At 42.6% G+C, this 13,863-nt stretch overlaps 1 protein-coding gene across 7 annotated transcripts in view; it reads right to left on the reverse strand.

The window, feature by feature from the left end:
- Positions 1-347: 347 nt before the first annotated feature.
- ZCCHC8 (zinc finger CCHC-type containing 8) overlaps positions 348-13,863 on the reverse strand; it is a 32,579-nt gene continuing 19,063 nt past the window's right edge. For 6 of the 7 annotated variants that reach the window (XM_082418243.1, XM_082418245.1, XM_082418244.1 and 3 more), the window contains one exon: positions 6,777-8,784. In XM_082418243.1, the coding sequence (XP_082274369.1) occupies positions 8,006-8,784 (779 nt within the window). In that variant the 3' untranslated portion in view covers positions 6,777-8,005. Of the gene's footprint in view, positions 4,597-6,776; positions 8,785-13,863 lie in introns of those variants that run through there. The other variant, XR_014251999.1, reaches the window with a different exon arrangement.

Consider the following 13,863-nt stretch of genomic DNA (forward strand, 5'->3'; position numbering starts at 1 on the left):
GTGCGTGGGTTTATCTCTGGGCTTTCTATCTTGTTCCATTGATCTATGTTTCTATTTTTGTGCCAGTACCATATTGTCTTGATTACTGTAGCTTTGTAGTATAGTCCGAAGCCAGGGAGTCTGATTCCTCCAGCTCCGTTTTTTTTCCCTCAAGACTGCTTTGGCTATTTGGGGTCTTTTGTGTCTCCATACAAATTTTAAGATGATTTGTTCTAGTTTCGCAAAAAATGCCATTGGTAATTTGATAGGGATTGCATTGAATCTGTAGATTGCTTTGGGTAGTATAGTCGTTTTCACAATATTGATTCTTCCAATCCAAGAACATGGTATATCTCTCCATCTGTTGGTATCATCTTTAATTTCTTTCATCAGTGTCTTATAGTTTTCTGCATACAGGTCTTTTGTCTCCCTAGGTAGGTTTATTCCTAGGTATTTTATTCTTTTTGTTGCAATGGTAAATGGGAGTGTTTCCATAATTTCTCTTTCAGATTTTTCATCATTAGTGTATAGGAATGCAAGAGATTTCTGTGCATTAATTTTGTATCCTGAAACTTTACCAAATTCACTGATTAGCTCTAGTAGCTTTCTGGTGGCATTTTTAGGATTCTTAATGTTTAGTATCATGTCATCTGCAAACAGTGACACTTCTACTTCTTCTTTTCCAATTTGTATTCCTTTTATTTCTTTTTCTTCTCTGACTGCCGTGGCTAGGACTTCCAGAACTATGTTGAATAATAGTGGTGAGAGTGGACATCCTTGTCTCGTTCCTGATCTTAGAGGAAATGCTTTCAGTTTTTCACCATTGAGAACGATGTTTGCTGTGGGTTTGTCATATATGGCCTTTATTATGTTGAGGTAGGTTCCCTCTATGCCCACTTTCTGGAGAGTGTTTATCATAAATGGGTGTTGAATTTTGTCAAAAGCTTTTTCTGCATCTATTGAGATGATCATATGGTTTTTATTCTTCAATTTGTTAATATGGTGTATCACATGGATTGATTTGGTTATATTGAAGAATCCTTGCATCCCTGGGATAAATCCCACTTGATCGTGGTGTATGATCCTTTTAATGTGTTGTTGGATTCTGTTTGCTAGTATTTTGTTGAGGATTTTTGCATCTATATTCATCAGTGATATTGGTCTGTAGTTTTCTTTTTTTGTGGTATCTTTGTCTGGTTTTGGTATCAGGGTGATGGTGGCCTCCTAGAATGAGTTTGGGAGTGTTCCTTCCTCTGCAATTTTTTGGAAGAGTTTGAGAAGGATGGGTGTTAGCTCTTCTCTAAATGTTTGATAGAATTCACCTGTGAAGCCATCTGGTCCTGGACTTTTGTTTGTTGGAAGATTTTTAATCACAGTTTCAATTTCATTACTTGTGATTGGTCTGTTCATATTTTCTGTTTCTTCCTGGTTCAGTCTTGGAAGGGTATACCTTTCTAAGAATTTGTCCATTTCTTTCAGGTTGTCCATTTTATTGGCATAGAGTTGCTTGTAGTAGTCTCTTAGGATGCTTTGTATTTCTGCGGTGTCTGTTGTAACTCCTCCTTTTTCATTTCTAATTTTATTGATTTGAGTCCTCTCCCTCTTTTTCTTGATGAGTCTGGCTAATGGTTTATCAATTTTGTTTATCTTCTCAAAGAACCAGCTTTTAGTTTTATTGATCTTTGCTATTGTTTTGTTTCTATTTATTTCTGCTCTGATCTTTATGATTTCTTTCCTTCTGCTAACTTTGGGTTTTGTTTCTTCTTTCTCTAGTTCCTTTAGGTGTAAGGTTAAATTGTTCACTTAAGATTTTTCTTGTTTCTTGAGGTAGGCTTGTATAGCTATAAACTTCCCTCTTAGAACTGCTTTTGCTGCATCCCATAGGTTTTGGATTGTTGTGTTTTCATTGTCATTTGTCTCTAGGTATTTTTTGATTTCCTCTTTGATTTCTTCAGTGATCTCTCGGTTATTTAGTAAAGTATTGTTTAGCCTCCATGTGTTTGTGTTTTTTACGGTTTTTTCCCTGTAATTCATTTCTAATCTCATAGCATTGTGGTCAGAAAAGATGCTTGATATGATTTCAATTTTCTTCAATTTACTGAGGCTTGATTTGTGACCCAAGATCTGATCTATCCTGGAGAATGTTCTGTGCGCACTTGAGAATAAAGTGTAATCTGCTGTTTTTGGATGGAATGTCCTATAAATATCAATTAAATCTATCTGGTCTATTGTGTCATTTAAAGCTTCTGTTTCCTTATTTATTTTCATTTTGGATGATCTGTCCATTGGTGTAAGTGAGGTGTTAAAAGTCCCCCACTATTATTGTGTTACTGTCGATTTCCTTTTATAGCTGTTAGCAGTTGCCTTATGTATTGAGGTGCTCCTATGTTGGGTGCATATATATTTATAATTGTTATATCTTCTTCTTGGATTGATCCCTGGATCATTATGTAGTGTCCTTCCTTGTCTCTTGTAACATTCTTTATTTTAAAGTCTATTTTATCTGATATGAGTATTGCTACTCCAGCTTTCTTTTGATTTCCATTTGCATTCAGTATCTTTTTCCATCCCCTCACTTTCAGTCTGTATGTGTCCCTAGGTCTGAAGTGGGTCTCTTGTAGACAGCATATATATGGGTCTTGTTTTTGTATCCATTCAGCAAGCCTGTGTCTTTTGGTTGGAGCATTTAATCCATTCATGTTTAAGGTCATTATCGATATGTATGTTCCTATGATCATTTCCTTAATTGTTTTGGGTTTGTTTTTGTAGATCCTTTTCTTCTCTTGTGTTTCCCACTTAGAGAAGTTCCTTTAGCATTTGTTGTAGAGCTGGTTTGGTGGTGCTGAATTCTCTTTGCTTTTGCTTGTCTGTAAAGCTTTTGATTTCTCCATTGAATCTGAATGAGATCCCTGCCGGGTAGAGTAATCTTGGTTGTAGGTTCTTCCCTTTCATCACTTTAAGTATATCATGCCACTCCCTTCTGGCTTGTAGAGTTTCTGCTGAGAAATCAGCTGTTAACCTTATGGGAGTTCCCTTGTATGTTATCTGTCGTTTTTCCCTTGCTGCTTTCAATAATTTTTCTTTGTCTTTAATTTTTGCCAATTTGATTACTATGTGTCTCAGCCTGTTTCTCCTTGGGTTTATCCTGTATGGGACTCGCTGTGCTTCCTGGACTTGGGTGGCTATTTCCTTTCCCATGTTAGGGAAGTTTTCTTCGACTATAATCTCTTCAAATATTTTCTCTGGTCCTTTCTCTCTTCTCCTTCTGGGATCCCTATAATGCGAATGTTGTTGCGTTTAATGTTGTCCCAGAGGTCTCTTAGGCTGTCTTCATTTCTTTTCATTCTTTTTTCTTTATTCTGTTCCGCAGCAGTGAATTCCACCATTCTGTCTTCCAGGTCACTTATCCGTTCTTCTGCCTCAGTTATTCTGCTATTGATTCCTTCTAGTGTAGTTTTCATTTCAGTTATTGTATCATTTGTTCATCTCTGTTTGTTTGCTCTTTAATTCTTCTAGGTCTTTGTTAAACATTTCTTGCATCTTCTTGATCTTTGCCTCCATTCTTTTTCCGAGGTTCTGGATCATCTTCACTATCATTATTCTGAATTCTTTTTCTGGAAGGTTGCCTATGTCCACTTCATTTAGTTGTTTTTCTGGGGTTTTATCTTGTTCCTTCATCTGGTACATAGCCCTCTGCCTTTCATCTTGTCTATCTTTCTGTGAATGTGGTTTTTGTTCCACAGGCTGCAGGACTGTAGTTCTTCTTGCTTCTGCTCTCTGCCCTCTGGTGGATGAGGCTATCTAAGAGGCTTGATGGGAGGGACTGGTAGTGGGTAGAGCTGACTGTTGCTCTGGTGGGCAGAGCTCAGTAAAACTTTAATCCGCTTGACTGTTGATGGGTGGGGCTGGGTTCCCTCCCTGTTGGTTGTTTGGCCTGAGGCAACTCAACACTGGAGCCTACCTGGGCTCTTTGGTGGGGCTAATGACAGACTCTGGGAGGGCTCACGCCAAGGAGTACTTCCCAGAACTTCTGCTGCCAGTGTCCTTGTCCCCACAGTGAGACACAGCACCCTTCCCCCCCCGCCTCTGCAGGAGACCCTCAAACACTAGCAGGTAGGTCTGGTTCAGTCTCCCCTGGGGTCACTGCTCCTTCCCCTGGGTCCCGATGTGCACACTACTTTGTGTGTGCCCTCCAAGAGTGGAGTCTCTGTTTCCCCCAGTCCTGTTGAAGTCCTGCAATCAATTCCCACTAGGCTTCAAAGTCTAATTCTCTAGGAATTCCTCCTCCCATTGCCGGACCCCCAGGTTGGGAAGCCTGACGTAGGGCTCAGAACCTTCACTCCAGAGGGTGGACTTCTGTGGTATAAGTGTTTTCCAGTCTGTGAGTCACCCACCCAGCAGTTATGGGATCTGATTTTACTGTGATTGAGCCCCTCCTACCGTCTCATTGTGGCTTCTCCTTTGTCTTTGGATGTGGGGTATCTTTTTTGGTGAGTTCCAGTGTCTTCCTGTCAATGATTGTCCAGCAGCTAGTTGTGATTCTGGTGTTCTCACAAGAGGGAATGAGAGCACGTTCTTCTACTCCGCCATCTGGGTTCCTCTCCAATGCAGTTATTTCTTTAGGAGACAAAAAAAGATACTTCCTTTAAGACAGCTTTCACTTTTTTCCCCTCCACTCCAATATTTCAATATAAACATTCTAGCTAGATTGCTGATTTTCAAAACATGGTTGGTTCAGAGACTTCCACATTATTAAGACTATAGAAATGGCTCTGTTATTAAGAACTATTTAGAAACCCTTTAACAAAATAATTTAATCCTAAACATTTAAAAGTGAGTTTATAACAGTAAATCAAACGAATATATTAAGTTGAAGAAAAAATAATTTTCTTAAATGCTAAAGAAAAACACAGCCTGTGTGGACACGAGTTCTTGGGAACTGAGCCCTACCTTACAAATTCACGATTGTTACAATACCCTTGCTGGTTTTATGTGCTAATGATAACCTACACAGTATGAGACAGAAGGGCAAAATGATTCCATCAGAGACGCTGAAGAATAGAACCAACTAGGAGGAAGCCTCTTATTGGCACAAAGTAGCCTGTACTTTGACCATGTAAGGACATGCAACATTTGAAAAAAGAAATCAGTCCTTCAGTATTTTAGTAAGGACGGTGACTTCTTTCCACTTACATGCTCAAGGAGATGACAAAGAGCTGGCCTCGTTTTAGCAGCCCGTATGACAATTCACATTCCTTTTCACTGAAGGCAAAGCTTAGAAACGGGTCCCCACCCCGGCTCCCAGTCCAGCCTGAAGTGCAAGTGTTTGGTTATGACCTCACCTCTCCACACCTGGAGACCTGTCACAGCATGGCCAAGTCCAAACAACAACTCACTCCTCCACCCAACACTCTCTTCCTAATATTCAAATACACCAAACAGAATGCATTTAAAAAACGGGGCACCTTCTTAAGGCAACCACTTTCCATTTTTCTGGGTTCACTTCTATAAAATATCTCCTCTCAAATTATTCTGAATTCTGCTTTAGGATGTCACTTCCTAAAATACCACTTGGATGAGGTCACTTCACATTGCAAGATCTTTAGCAGATCCTTTGTCTTAATAAAATTCAAACCCCATAGCAAAGCAATCAAGAGTTCTTAGCATCAATGAATAAACAATACTTTTAAGTCTTTTTTTTTTCTACCATCCTACATTTCTTGAGTGTTCCTGCTTGGTTTTACTCATGCCATTTCTTGTGTATTTCAACGCTCATTTTGTCTATGGAAATCTGTAGTTCTACCTACCTTTTTAAAGGATTAGCTCAAAGGTTCTCTTTCCAGAAGTCTTCAAATACCCTCCAAACGAATACTGAAACCCCTGGCCTTGTGAATTTAAAGCCAGTCCTTCCTAGGTGCCTCTCCCACCACCCCAAAATAGCCCAGGTACCTTGCCCGTTTCACATGGCCACATGATCAATCTCCTAAGAGGAAACCATCCATTTTCTCCTGCTAGTAGCCAACCTCCTCTTAAAACAGATTCTATCATTTTCTTCTTTTAATGCCCCAAAGCACATAGAACAACTCAAGTGTGCCCTCAATAAGTAACTGGATAAATAGAGAAATAGGAGTCCATTTTTTGAGAAACCAGTGATTTATAGAGCTTTTGACAGAGAGGCAGTTTAATGGTTAAGAGCATGGATATGGGGGTCAGAGTGATCTGGGTTTAGGTTCACCAGGTTACTCAGCCACTGTGTATCTTAGGCATTTCCTCTAAAAATGAAGTTAATGATCCCTACCTAATATGGCGATTTTGACAATGGGGTAATAAAGCACAAAGAACCTCAACATGATTGTCTGTGGCACATGCCAGAGAGATAACTGTTAGATTATCTCTGGTGTCACAGGAGACTCTGAACAATGCGGTGCTTAAGGGGCATTTAAACAACTACTTCTGTGATTTAGGGAACAGTCAAGTCTTTAGTTGGACTGGCCTCTCAACAACCACTTTTTTTTTTTTTTTTTTTTTGGCCGTGTCACGTGGCACGTGGGATCTTAGTTCCCCGACCAGGGATCTAACCCACTGGACCGCCAGGGAAATCCCAACAACCACTTCTTAATTGCTGACAAGTCCTTTTGACCTCTCTATGCTGCTGAAGTTTCCTTAGGTTATGTACATAATGTGGTGATAAGATATTTACCTGACAGAAATGTTGAGTAAGATAATGTAGGTAAAAGCACTATGTAAACTATTGTAAAAGATCAGTTTTATTATGGACTTCGACTCAGAGGAAAAAGTCAGAAGTATTAAACATTTTATTCAATTTCTAGCACGTTCTGTGAGGGCCTTGAAAATAAATTTCTCTCTTTCATGTAATTTTTCTTCCCAGTTAATTTGGTTTCTCAAGTTTCCAAAATGAAAACCAAATCTGAAATGGTTATATTTTGCTCCCTCTGCTGGCCTGTGAGGAGAATAACACTACCTAACAGGAATCATTCAAGATCATCTAAATGTTTATTTTCATGGACTTGACTATAAAGATGTAATGGCATTCCACATAAAGACAAAAAACATAGTTTCAGCTCTATCTGATATATCTGACAATTAAACACAATTTGTTTATGTCTACTTTTTGTTTTTAACAATTATCATAGGATTCAAATCTAGAAAACTATTTTTGTACAAAGGCTAGCTGCCCTCCATTTATTTTTTTCAAAATGATTACTTTAAAACGTCTTGCTATTTCTATATTGAAGGCTGAAATCCACTGAAAATACCCAAACTTGTAATTTCTTTATTTCCTTTGCTGCCACTAGTTTTTGCAAGCACATAATTTACTTCCAAACTTACAAGGTTGTATATACTAATTTAACTGTGAATCATCTTTTTGTATTCAAAGTCTCAGATTATGTATATGAAAACTAATTTATTAAACCTTTGTACACAAAGATGAACATACCTGTATAGCAAGCTTATATGAAGAATGAAGTTACAAAAAAGTAAAAGTGTTATTAAAACTGATGCATGTAAATCACTTACAAAAATACCCGAAATGGGATAAAGCTGCCCATCCCTGATTTTTCTCATTTGGTTGACAGAGTTGAAATATGAATTTTAAATGGTTAGAATTTTTTCTTTTAAAAAGTGATATATTAAACTTACATACAGGATAATTAGCAAAATGTAGAAAGGGAAAACAATGTACAAAAGACAGATAAAAACCATCACTCTTGACAGACACGATCCAAAAATAGTATAAACCTTAACAAACTACCTCTAAACCAGCTCCTACCTACGTCCCCCCCCCCGCAAGATTTTATCAGCGAGAATAAAATATAGTAAACCAGCAAGCTCAGTCCTTCTGTTCTTTAAAAGAGGCCTGACTTCAGACCACAATTAAGCCTTAGATAGACTTCTTTTAACATGGGAGGGACAAACAGGAAAATAATTTTACCTGTCCACTTAGTACTAATTACCAGAATGCACAGTTATAATTAAATAGCTCTTGGTGCTATGTCAAAAGCAGTTATTCAGAAGCCTTCTTGTGTTTTTGCTGGTTTCGGGGCGAGTTCTTTAACAAGCTTCTTATCCTGAGGTACATTCCAGTAGATTCCGCCATGTTCTCGAATTCAAATGGCGTTATTCCGGTTGCAAACTTGCTCATGTCGGGGACGGGGCTATGGATTTTAGTGGCTGTTCCAGGACTGGTGTCCGTTTGAAGGAGCTTCTGGCTGCTGCCTCCATTCTTGACCTCACAGTCTGACCCGACCCTGCCACTGTCAAGAGTACCTTCAGAGTCGGCCTCGGCCGGCCCTTCCTCTTGCTTCTGGCCAGGCAAGGCAGCCTCAGAATCTGGACTCGAGGTTTGTTCAACTTCTGATTTCTCTGTGCAGGTGTCTGGTACCTCAGCCTCATCGGACATCTGCTTTTCAGATGTTTTTCCCTCTGGGACAGGGAGGTCAGGCTCATTCGGACAAGGTGAAGAGGCAACCGAATTCCCGGTTAAAGGTGTGTCAACAGGAATATCAGAATCACTGTTTACGCTCTCGGCCTGCTCGAGGGCCGCCCAGATCCGCCTCTGCTGTTCTTCAAGCTCCTCCAGAGTCAGCGCGTCCTCGTCCATAGTCACAGATGCCCTTCTGGTCTGGGGTGAGCCACTGCGAGTGAGCGGCGGGGTGCCCTTGGGGAGCGGAGGCGTGAAGATGGGTGAAGGGGTGCTCCGGGGCAGCGGAGGAGTGCCAGGGGGCAGCGGGGGCTGAAACTGAAAAGCTTCGCTGCTCGGGGGCCCGTGCGGGACCTCTGCATCTGAAATGAGGACGTTGAGATACTTTGAGTTGTCATATAGCATTTATTTGGTTGTACTGACACTTATTATTTGAACTCAGGTGAATCCAGAGGTTCACTGGCCAAAATAACTGGCTCAAGAGGGGAAAACTGGGTCCTCAGATACCATGACCATCACTTAATGTCCTCAATCCACCTGAAAAGAACATCTGCAGGGGGAAAGGTCAGGATCTCTGGCGCCAGGAACTTTAACCGAGGGAAAACTTTAACACAGTAGGAAACTGGGCTGGAAATTCAGCTGCCTAGACTCCAGAGTGGTGGAGGCAGAAGGATATGAAGTGGAGCAGGCAGGGCGGGAAAGTCCCTGGCTTACTTCCCAATTCTGTACCCTGAGTGTAGACTGCTCGTCTGAACTGTGGGTTCACGCAGCCAACTGGTCACTGGTCATCACTGCCTGTATGTCCCACAGACACAACAGATCCGACCTGTCCAAAACAGAGGAGCTTTTCCTAAAATTCACACTCTTCCCCCATTTGCTAAGCTCGCTAGTAGCACCACCGGCGGCATCTGGCTGAAGTCTCCCAAACTGAAACCTGCGCGTCCTCAAGAGCGTCCTCCCCCTTTCCTTCTGCCCACAGCAGGTCCTTGCCTCTCTGGGGTCCACCCTTTCCTGCAGCCTGTCATAGGTGCTGCGTTATTTTGGGCCCACTACTGTTTGTCAGGAATATGAGTCCTTGCTGCCTCTGGACTCTTCTTCCTTATATTCATCCTCCAAACTATCAGTCTTTCTAAAACATAAATCTGGTCCTAATAACCTTTCCATCTCATGAGAAACTCTTTAGTGCCTTCCCATCACCTACAGGAAGAAGTCCGATCTCCTCTGTGCCTTATGAGGCTCTCACAACCAACAATTTGCCTATTTCCACCATGTCATTTCTTACTGCCTGGTTTAAAAGACTCCAGCTGTCACACTGTTGTTGGACCAATGTGCCGTGATGCTTCGTGCTTCTGTAGTTGCATTTCTCACTGTCTCAAATGCCCTAACCCTTTTCATGGCCCTGGTAAATCTCTGAATTCATCCCTCAAGATGCAGCTTGAAGTCATTCTTGGGAAGAGGCTATGACTTTATCCAGCACGGCTGAGCAGTTTTTCCTGGGTGCCACTATTACAGTTGGTAACCAGCTCTGTGATACTAACCTCTGTATCACTACAGGCCACCACATTTATATTAAAATGATGTTTACACATCTGCAATCCTAGGCGACAGAGAGCCGTAACTAAGGGTAGCAGTTGTGTCTTATTAATCTTCTTGCCCTCAGGGTCTAGCAGAGGAGTCTGAAACACACTATGTGTGTAAAAACTTTGGAAAATTCAACTGCATAACACAGAATCATAAAGCCTATGCAAAGCCAGTCTGAACTTTATTGTATAGGCAATAAGATCTGTGAGGAGGGTAATACACTGTCACTCAGATTTTAAGACGTTAACTCAATCAGAAGAGCAAAGAATGGATAAAAAAGCTGAAAGGAAGGATTAAAAAAAAAAATCAGTTATAAGGGTGCCAAGAGCAATCAGGTGAGAGAGAAAAGCCTGAACGAAGAGGCAATTTCTGAGACAGTGTTAAGATTTCGGTAACTGGCTAGAAACGGAAAGCCACGATCATGGGGGGATGCGGCTGCAGACGAATGGCATCTCTCAGTCTCGGGAGCTACGAGAACACGGGTGCTGCCGACTACAGCAGAGAGCACAGAGGACGGGGGGGGGGCAGCTGGCAGGGAGAAGGGATGGCGAAGCTAGTGAGCTATTTGACAATATATGTACTTTATGCTTTTAAGAATAAAACATAACTAAACAGTTTAACCCAAGTTTCATTTTGCACAAAATATCACAATGAACACTATTAACATAAGAATGCTAAATGGGAAAAGGATGTTCAGGTACTTATAGTTCACAGTTCCAAGCTGAATCACTGTACCCACAGCTTTGCAATATGGAACCCATTTCACTTATAACACATTATTTGCTAATAAAATTTTCCACAGGAAAATGGCAATTAGACTGACTCACTGTTTCTTCTTCTTGGGAATGAGCTGCCCACAAAAGTCACTCGAATTGCTACGCCTTACAGAGTTTCATCCCTGCAGAGCAGGAAGAAGCTGGGGACGGGGCGGGGGGGGGCGGTGGGGACTTGCGGTGGTTCTGGGGTGGGAAGGGCCTGCCTTTAGGACCATTTACCAGGGTGTTCATAAGCCAACCAGTTCAGTTAGCAGACCCTCTTGGCCCTTTCATGAAGCAGCCCTATAACTGGCCTTGATAATTTGATCTGTTACTACTCACTGAATGATCACTTAAGTTGTTCAGAACCAGGGTAGGGAAAGGGGTTGCTATTCACCCCCTCAAAGACCCTGACATTCAGTGTGCTGAGAGGGAACATGGAAAACAACATGTTTTAACAACAGAAGGATGGCCTGGGGGTGGGAAGACACATGGAGGTCAAGATATGTGGCTTGAGGCCTTGAGCTTTACATGTGGTCAGAGTGTTCTGATCCAGGCACTGGTCCATCTTTTAAGACTGTGGCTTGGGCAAGAAAGCGCTTGTCACGGGGTTCTTTGTCCTCAGCAGGTGACTGCATGTTATGGTGGCTTCTTTTAGAGGTGCGGCTGTTTCTAGAAAGGCAGAGGCTTACTCAAGCTTCTGCACAGAGGCAGGCACTTGTAAACAAAACCAGTTGCCTCTGCTGATGGCTGCGACCAGAGGGGCCTTTAGCAGGTGGTCTGGGACCTTGAACTGCATTTAACAAATGTGTGCGGGCAGGCAGAAGCGTCAGCGGATGGCAGCAGAGGCTCGGAAGCAGGCACAACTGACGAAATAATTCACTTACAGACTGCAGGGCGAGGGGGATCTAGCGAACTAAGGCACAGGCTTCGGGGTAGGGGCCCAGCTGAGTCCTCAGGAAGTGTGGCAGAGGCAGAGATTAGATATATAGTGTGGAAAGAAGGCATTTCAGGCCTTTTAGGCACCCGGGGTAAATAATCTTTGTTCTGCAAAGGTTCTGTCTGTCTTACAGAGAACTAAAGAGGTTCTAATTAAACTGTTTATCCCAGGGTGAGTTAGGCAAGCACTAGCACTAGATTTTCTGCCCCAAATTCCACTGTGGACCGAGAACCACGGAAGGAATGTGGAGGCACTAAACTTGGATTCTTGAGTCTCACTTCATCACATGGGCTCAGGCTGGCTCTTGATTGGTTAATTACATATGAAGGAGAAAGAAAGAGACAGACAGACAAACAGAGAGAAACTTCCCTTAAGAGGAAGGTTTCCTAGGCCTCAGAAATTCCCTCACAAGAAACAGAAGCAGCAGCTCCCAGCACAGGGCTGAAAGCGCCTGCAGGTAGTGTGTGGACCTAGTTACGGAGTGCCACCGCCGCAAATTCCCAAACCTCGAGAGAAAGCAACTACAACCCAAATGGTTCAAAATACCAAGCTCGGGTGTCTTTTCCTCAGAGGTACTACTCTAAGTGCCTAAGACCAAAATTCTCTTCTTATGGGGAAACTTCTTCCAACCTAATTTAAGTTCCCAGGTGGTGGAGTCAGATGACTGGCACTAACTAACATCCTTGAGAGACAGAAACCAAGACTTTTGCCCTTACTCAGAAATCTCGGCTGTGGCCTTTGATAACACTGGGAAGTGCTGGGCTCTGGGAATGTAATTCTGTCTGGGACAACTGCTTTTGGGTTCTGGGGAATTGCTTGCTTTCAAAATTTCATAGGTATGTGGCAAAGGCTGTAATTCTGTTTCCTATGAACTCTTTGGCCGTGTTAAAAGTGAGACTAGATATTGAAGTGAGGCTGTCGGTGCTAAATGTCCAGGTTGTGAACTTTACTAAGGCATCAAGACTCCTGTGGTAAGAACAAGCAGAATAAAAAATTTGGGAAAATGGTTTGGAGGCTTTAATTTTGGACTTTGAAGTTGCTAGTGCAAAATAATTCAATTTGGGGCTTTAAGGTGATTTAATCTGCAACCTTTAAATTCTCCCTGGGTGGGGCTTCCCGGCAGTCCAGTGGTTAGGACTCCGTGCTTCCACTGCAGGGGGCACACGTTCAACCTCTGGTCAGGGAACTAAGATCCCGCGTGCCGTGCGGCACGGCCAAAACAGTAAAGTAAAATAAATTCTCCCTGGGAATCTGAAAATGGGTATTCGGGGTAGGGAGGTCTCCATTCAAATTTGAGGCAATTTACATTGCTGGCATCTTATTACTAGAGCATCTGTATGCATTTTACCCTAATGTTGCCATTTCATTTCGCTTTCAGAACATCCGACATGCTACATGGGACCAGAGTAGAGGGGCATGGTTTGTGACGGGAAACAGAACAAGGGGTGAGTTTTCATTAGGTTCAGAGCGAACTTGGAGCTTATCCAATTAACACAAAATTCTGATCCATTCCAGAGCCTTCTGGGGGCAAAATCTAAACTACTCATCAGTAGTCCCAAGGGGAAACCCAAAGGAGTGGTGGTTGGTAGTGGGGCAAGTGGGGACTCAAAAAGGTGGGAGCGTGACTGTCCTCATAACTACTGAGCTGCTGAAAAGGACCGTCACAACCCTGCTTGACCGCAGGTTCCACGGTAAACCCAGAGGGTTCAGAGAACAAAAGGCTGGGGGAGTATCAGAGGGCAGGGCCTTTGTTCCCTTCTGGTTTCTGAGAGGACGGACTTTCCTCCTGGTCTCTCTTTCCTGGGGGGAGGAGGGACTTAGTGGATTTATACACTTGGGAAGAGTAACTGGGAAAGCCTGACTTAGCTCTGCCCTTCTTCCCCTCGGGAGCAAGCTGCGAAAGGGGAGCATGTCCCACTGCTTGTCTCAAAGCGCTGCCCACCAGAGGGGCCGGTCCAGGTCCAGAACCACTGGGACCGGGTGGGTAGGTCTGTCTGACTCAGGTATCCAGTCGGCTGCCCAGCGGGCTCTCACACCAAGCTATGAGTCTTCCAACTGAGCTTCGAGCAGTAATAGTGGAGATGCTCTGATATCCAAGGAGAAAAGAAAAGATTTCCTCTTTAGTTACTGCTCGTAAAGAGCTTCCTCTTTCTTATGGAACTCAG

Source organism: Balaenoptera physalus, assembly GCF_965194825.1.
Source record: "Balaenoptera physalus genome assembly, chromosome: 12".
Taxonomy (NCBI): domain Eukaryota; kingdom Metazoa; phylum Chordata; class Mammalia; order Artiodactyla; family Balaenopteridae; genus Balaenoptera; species Balaenoptera physalus.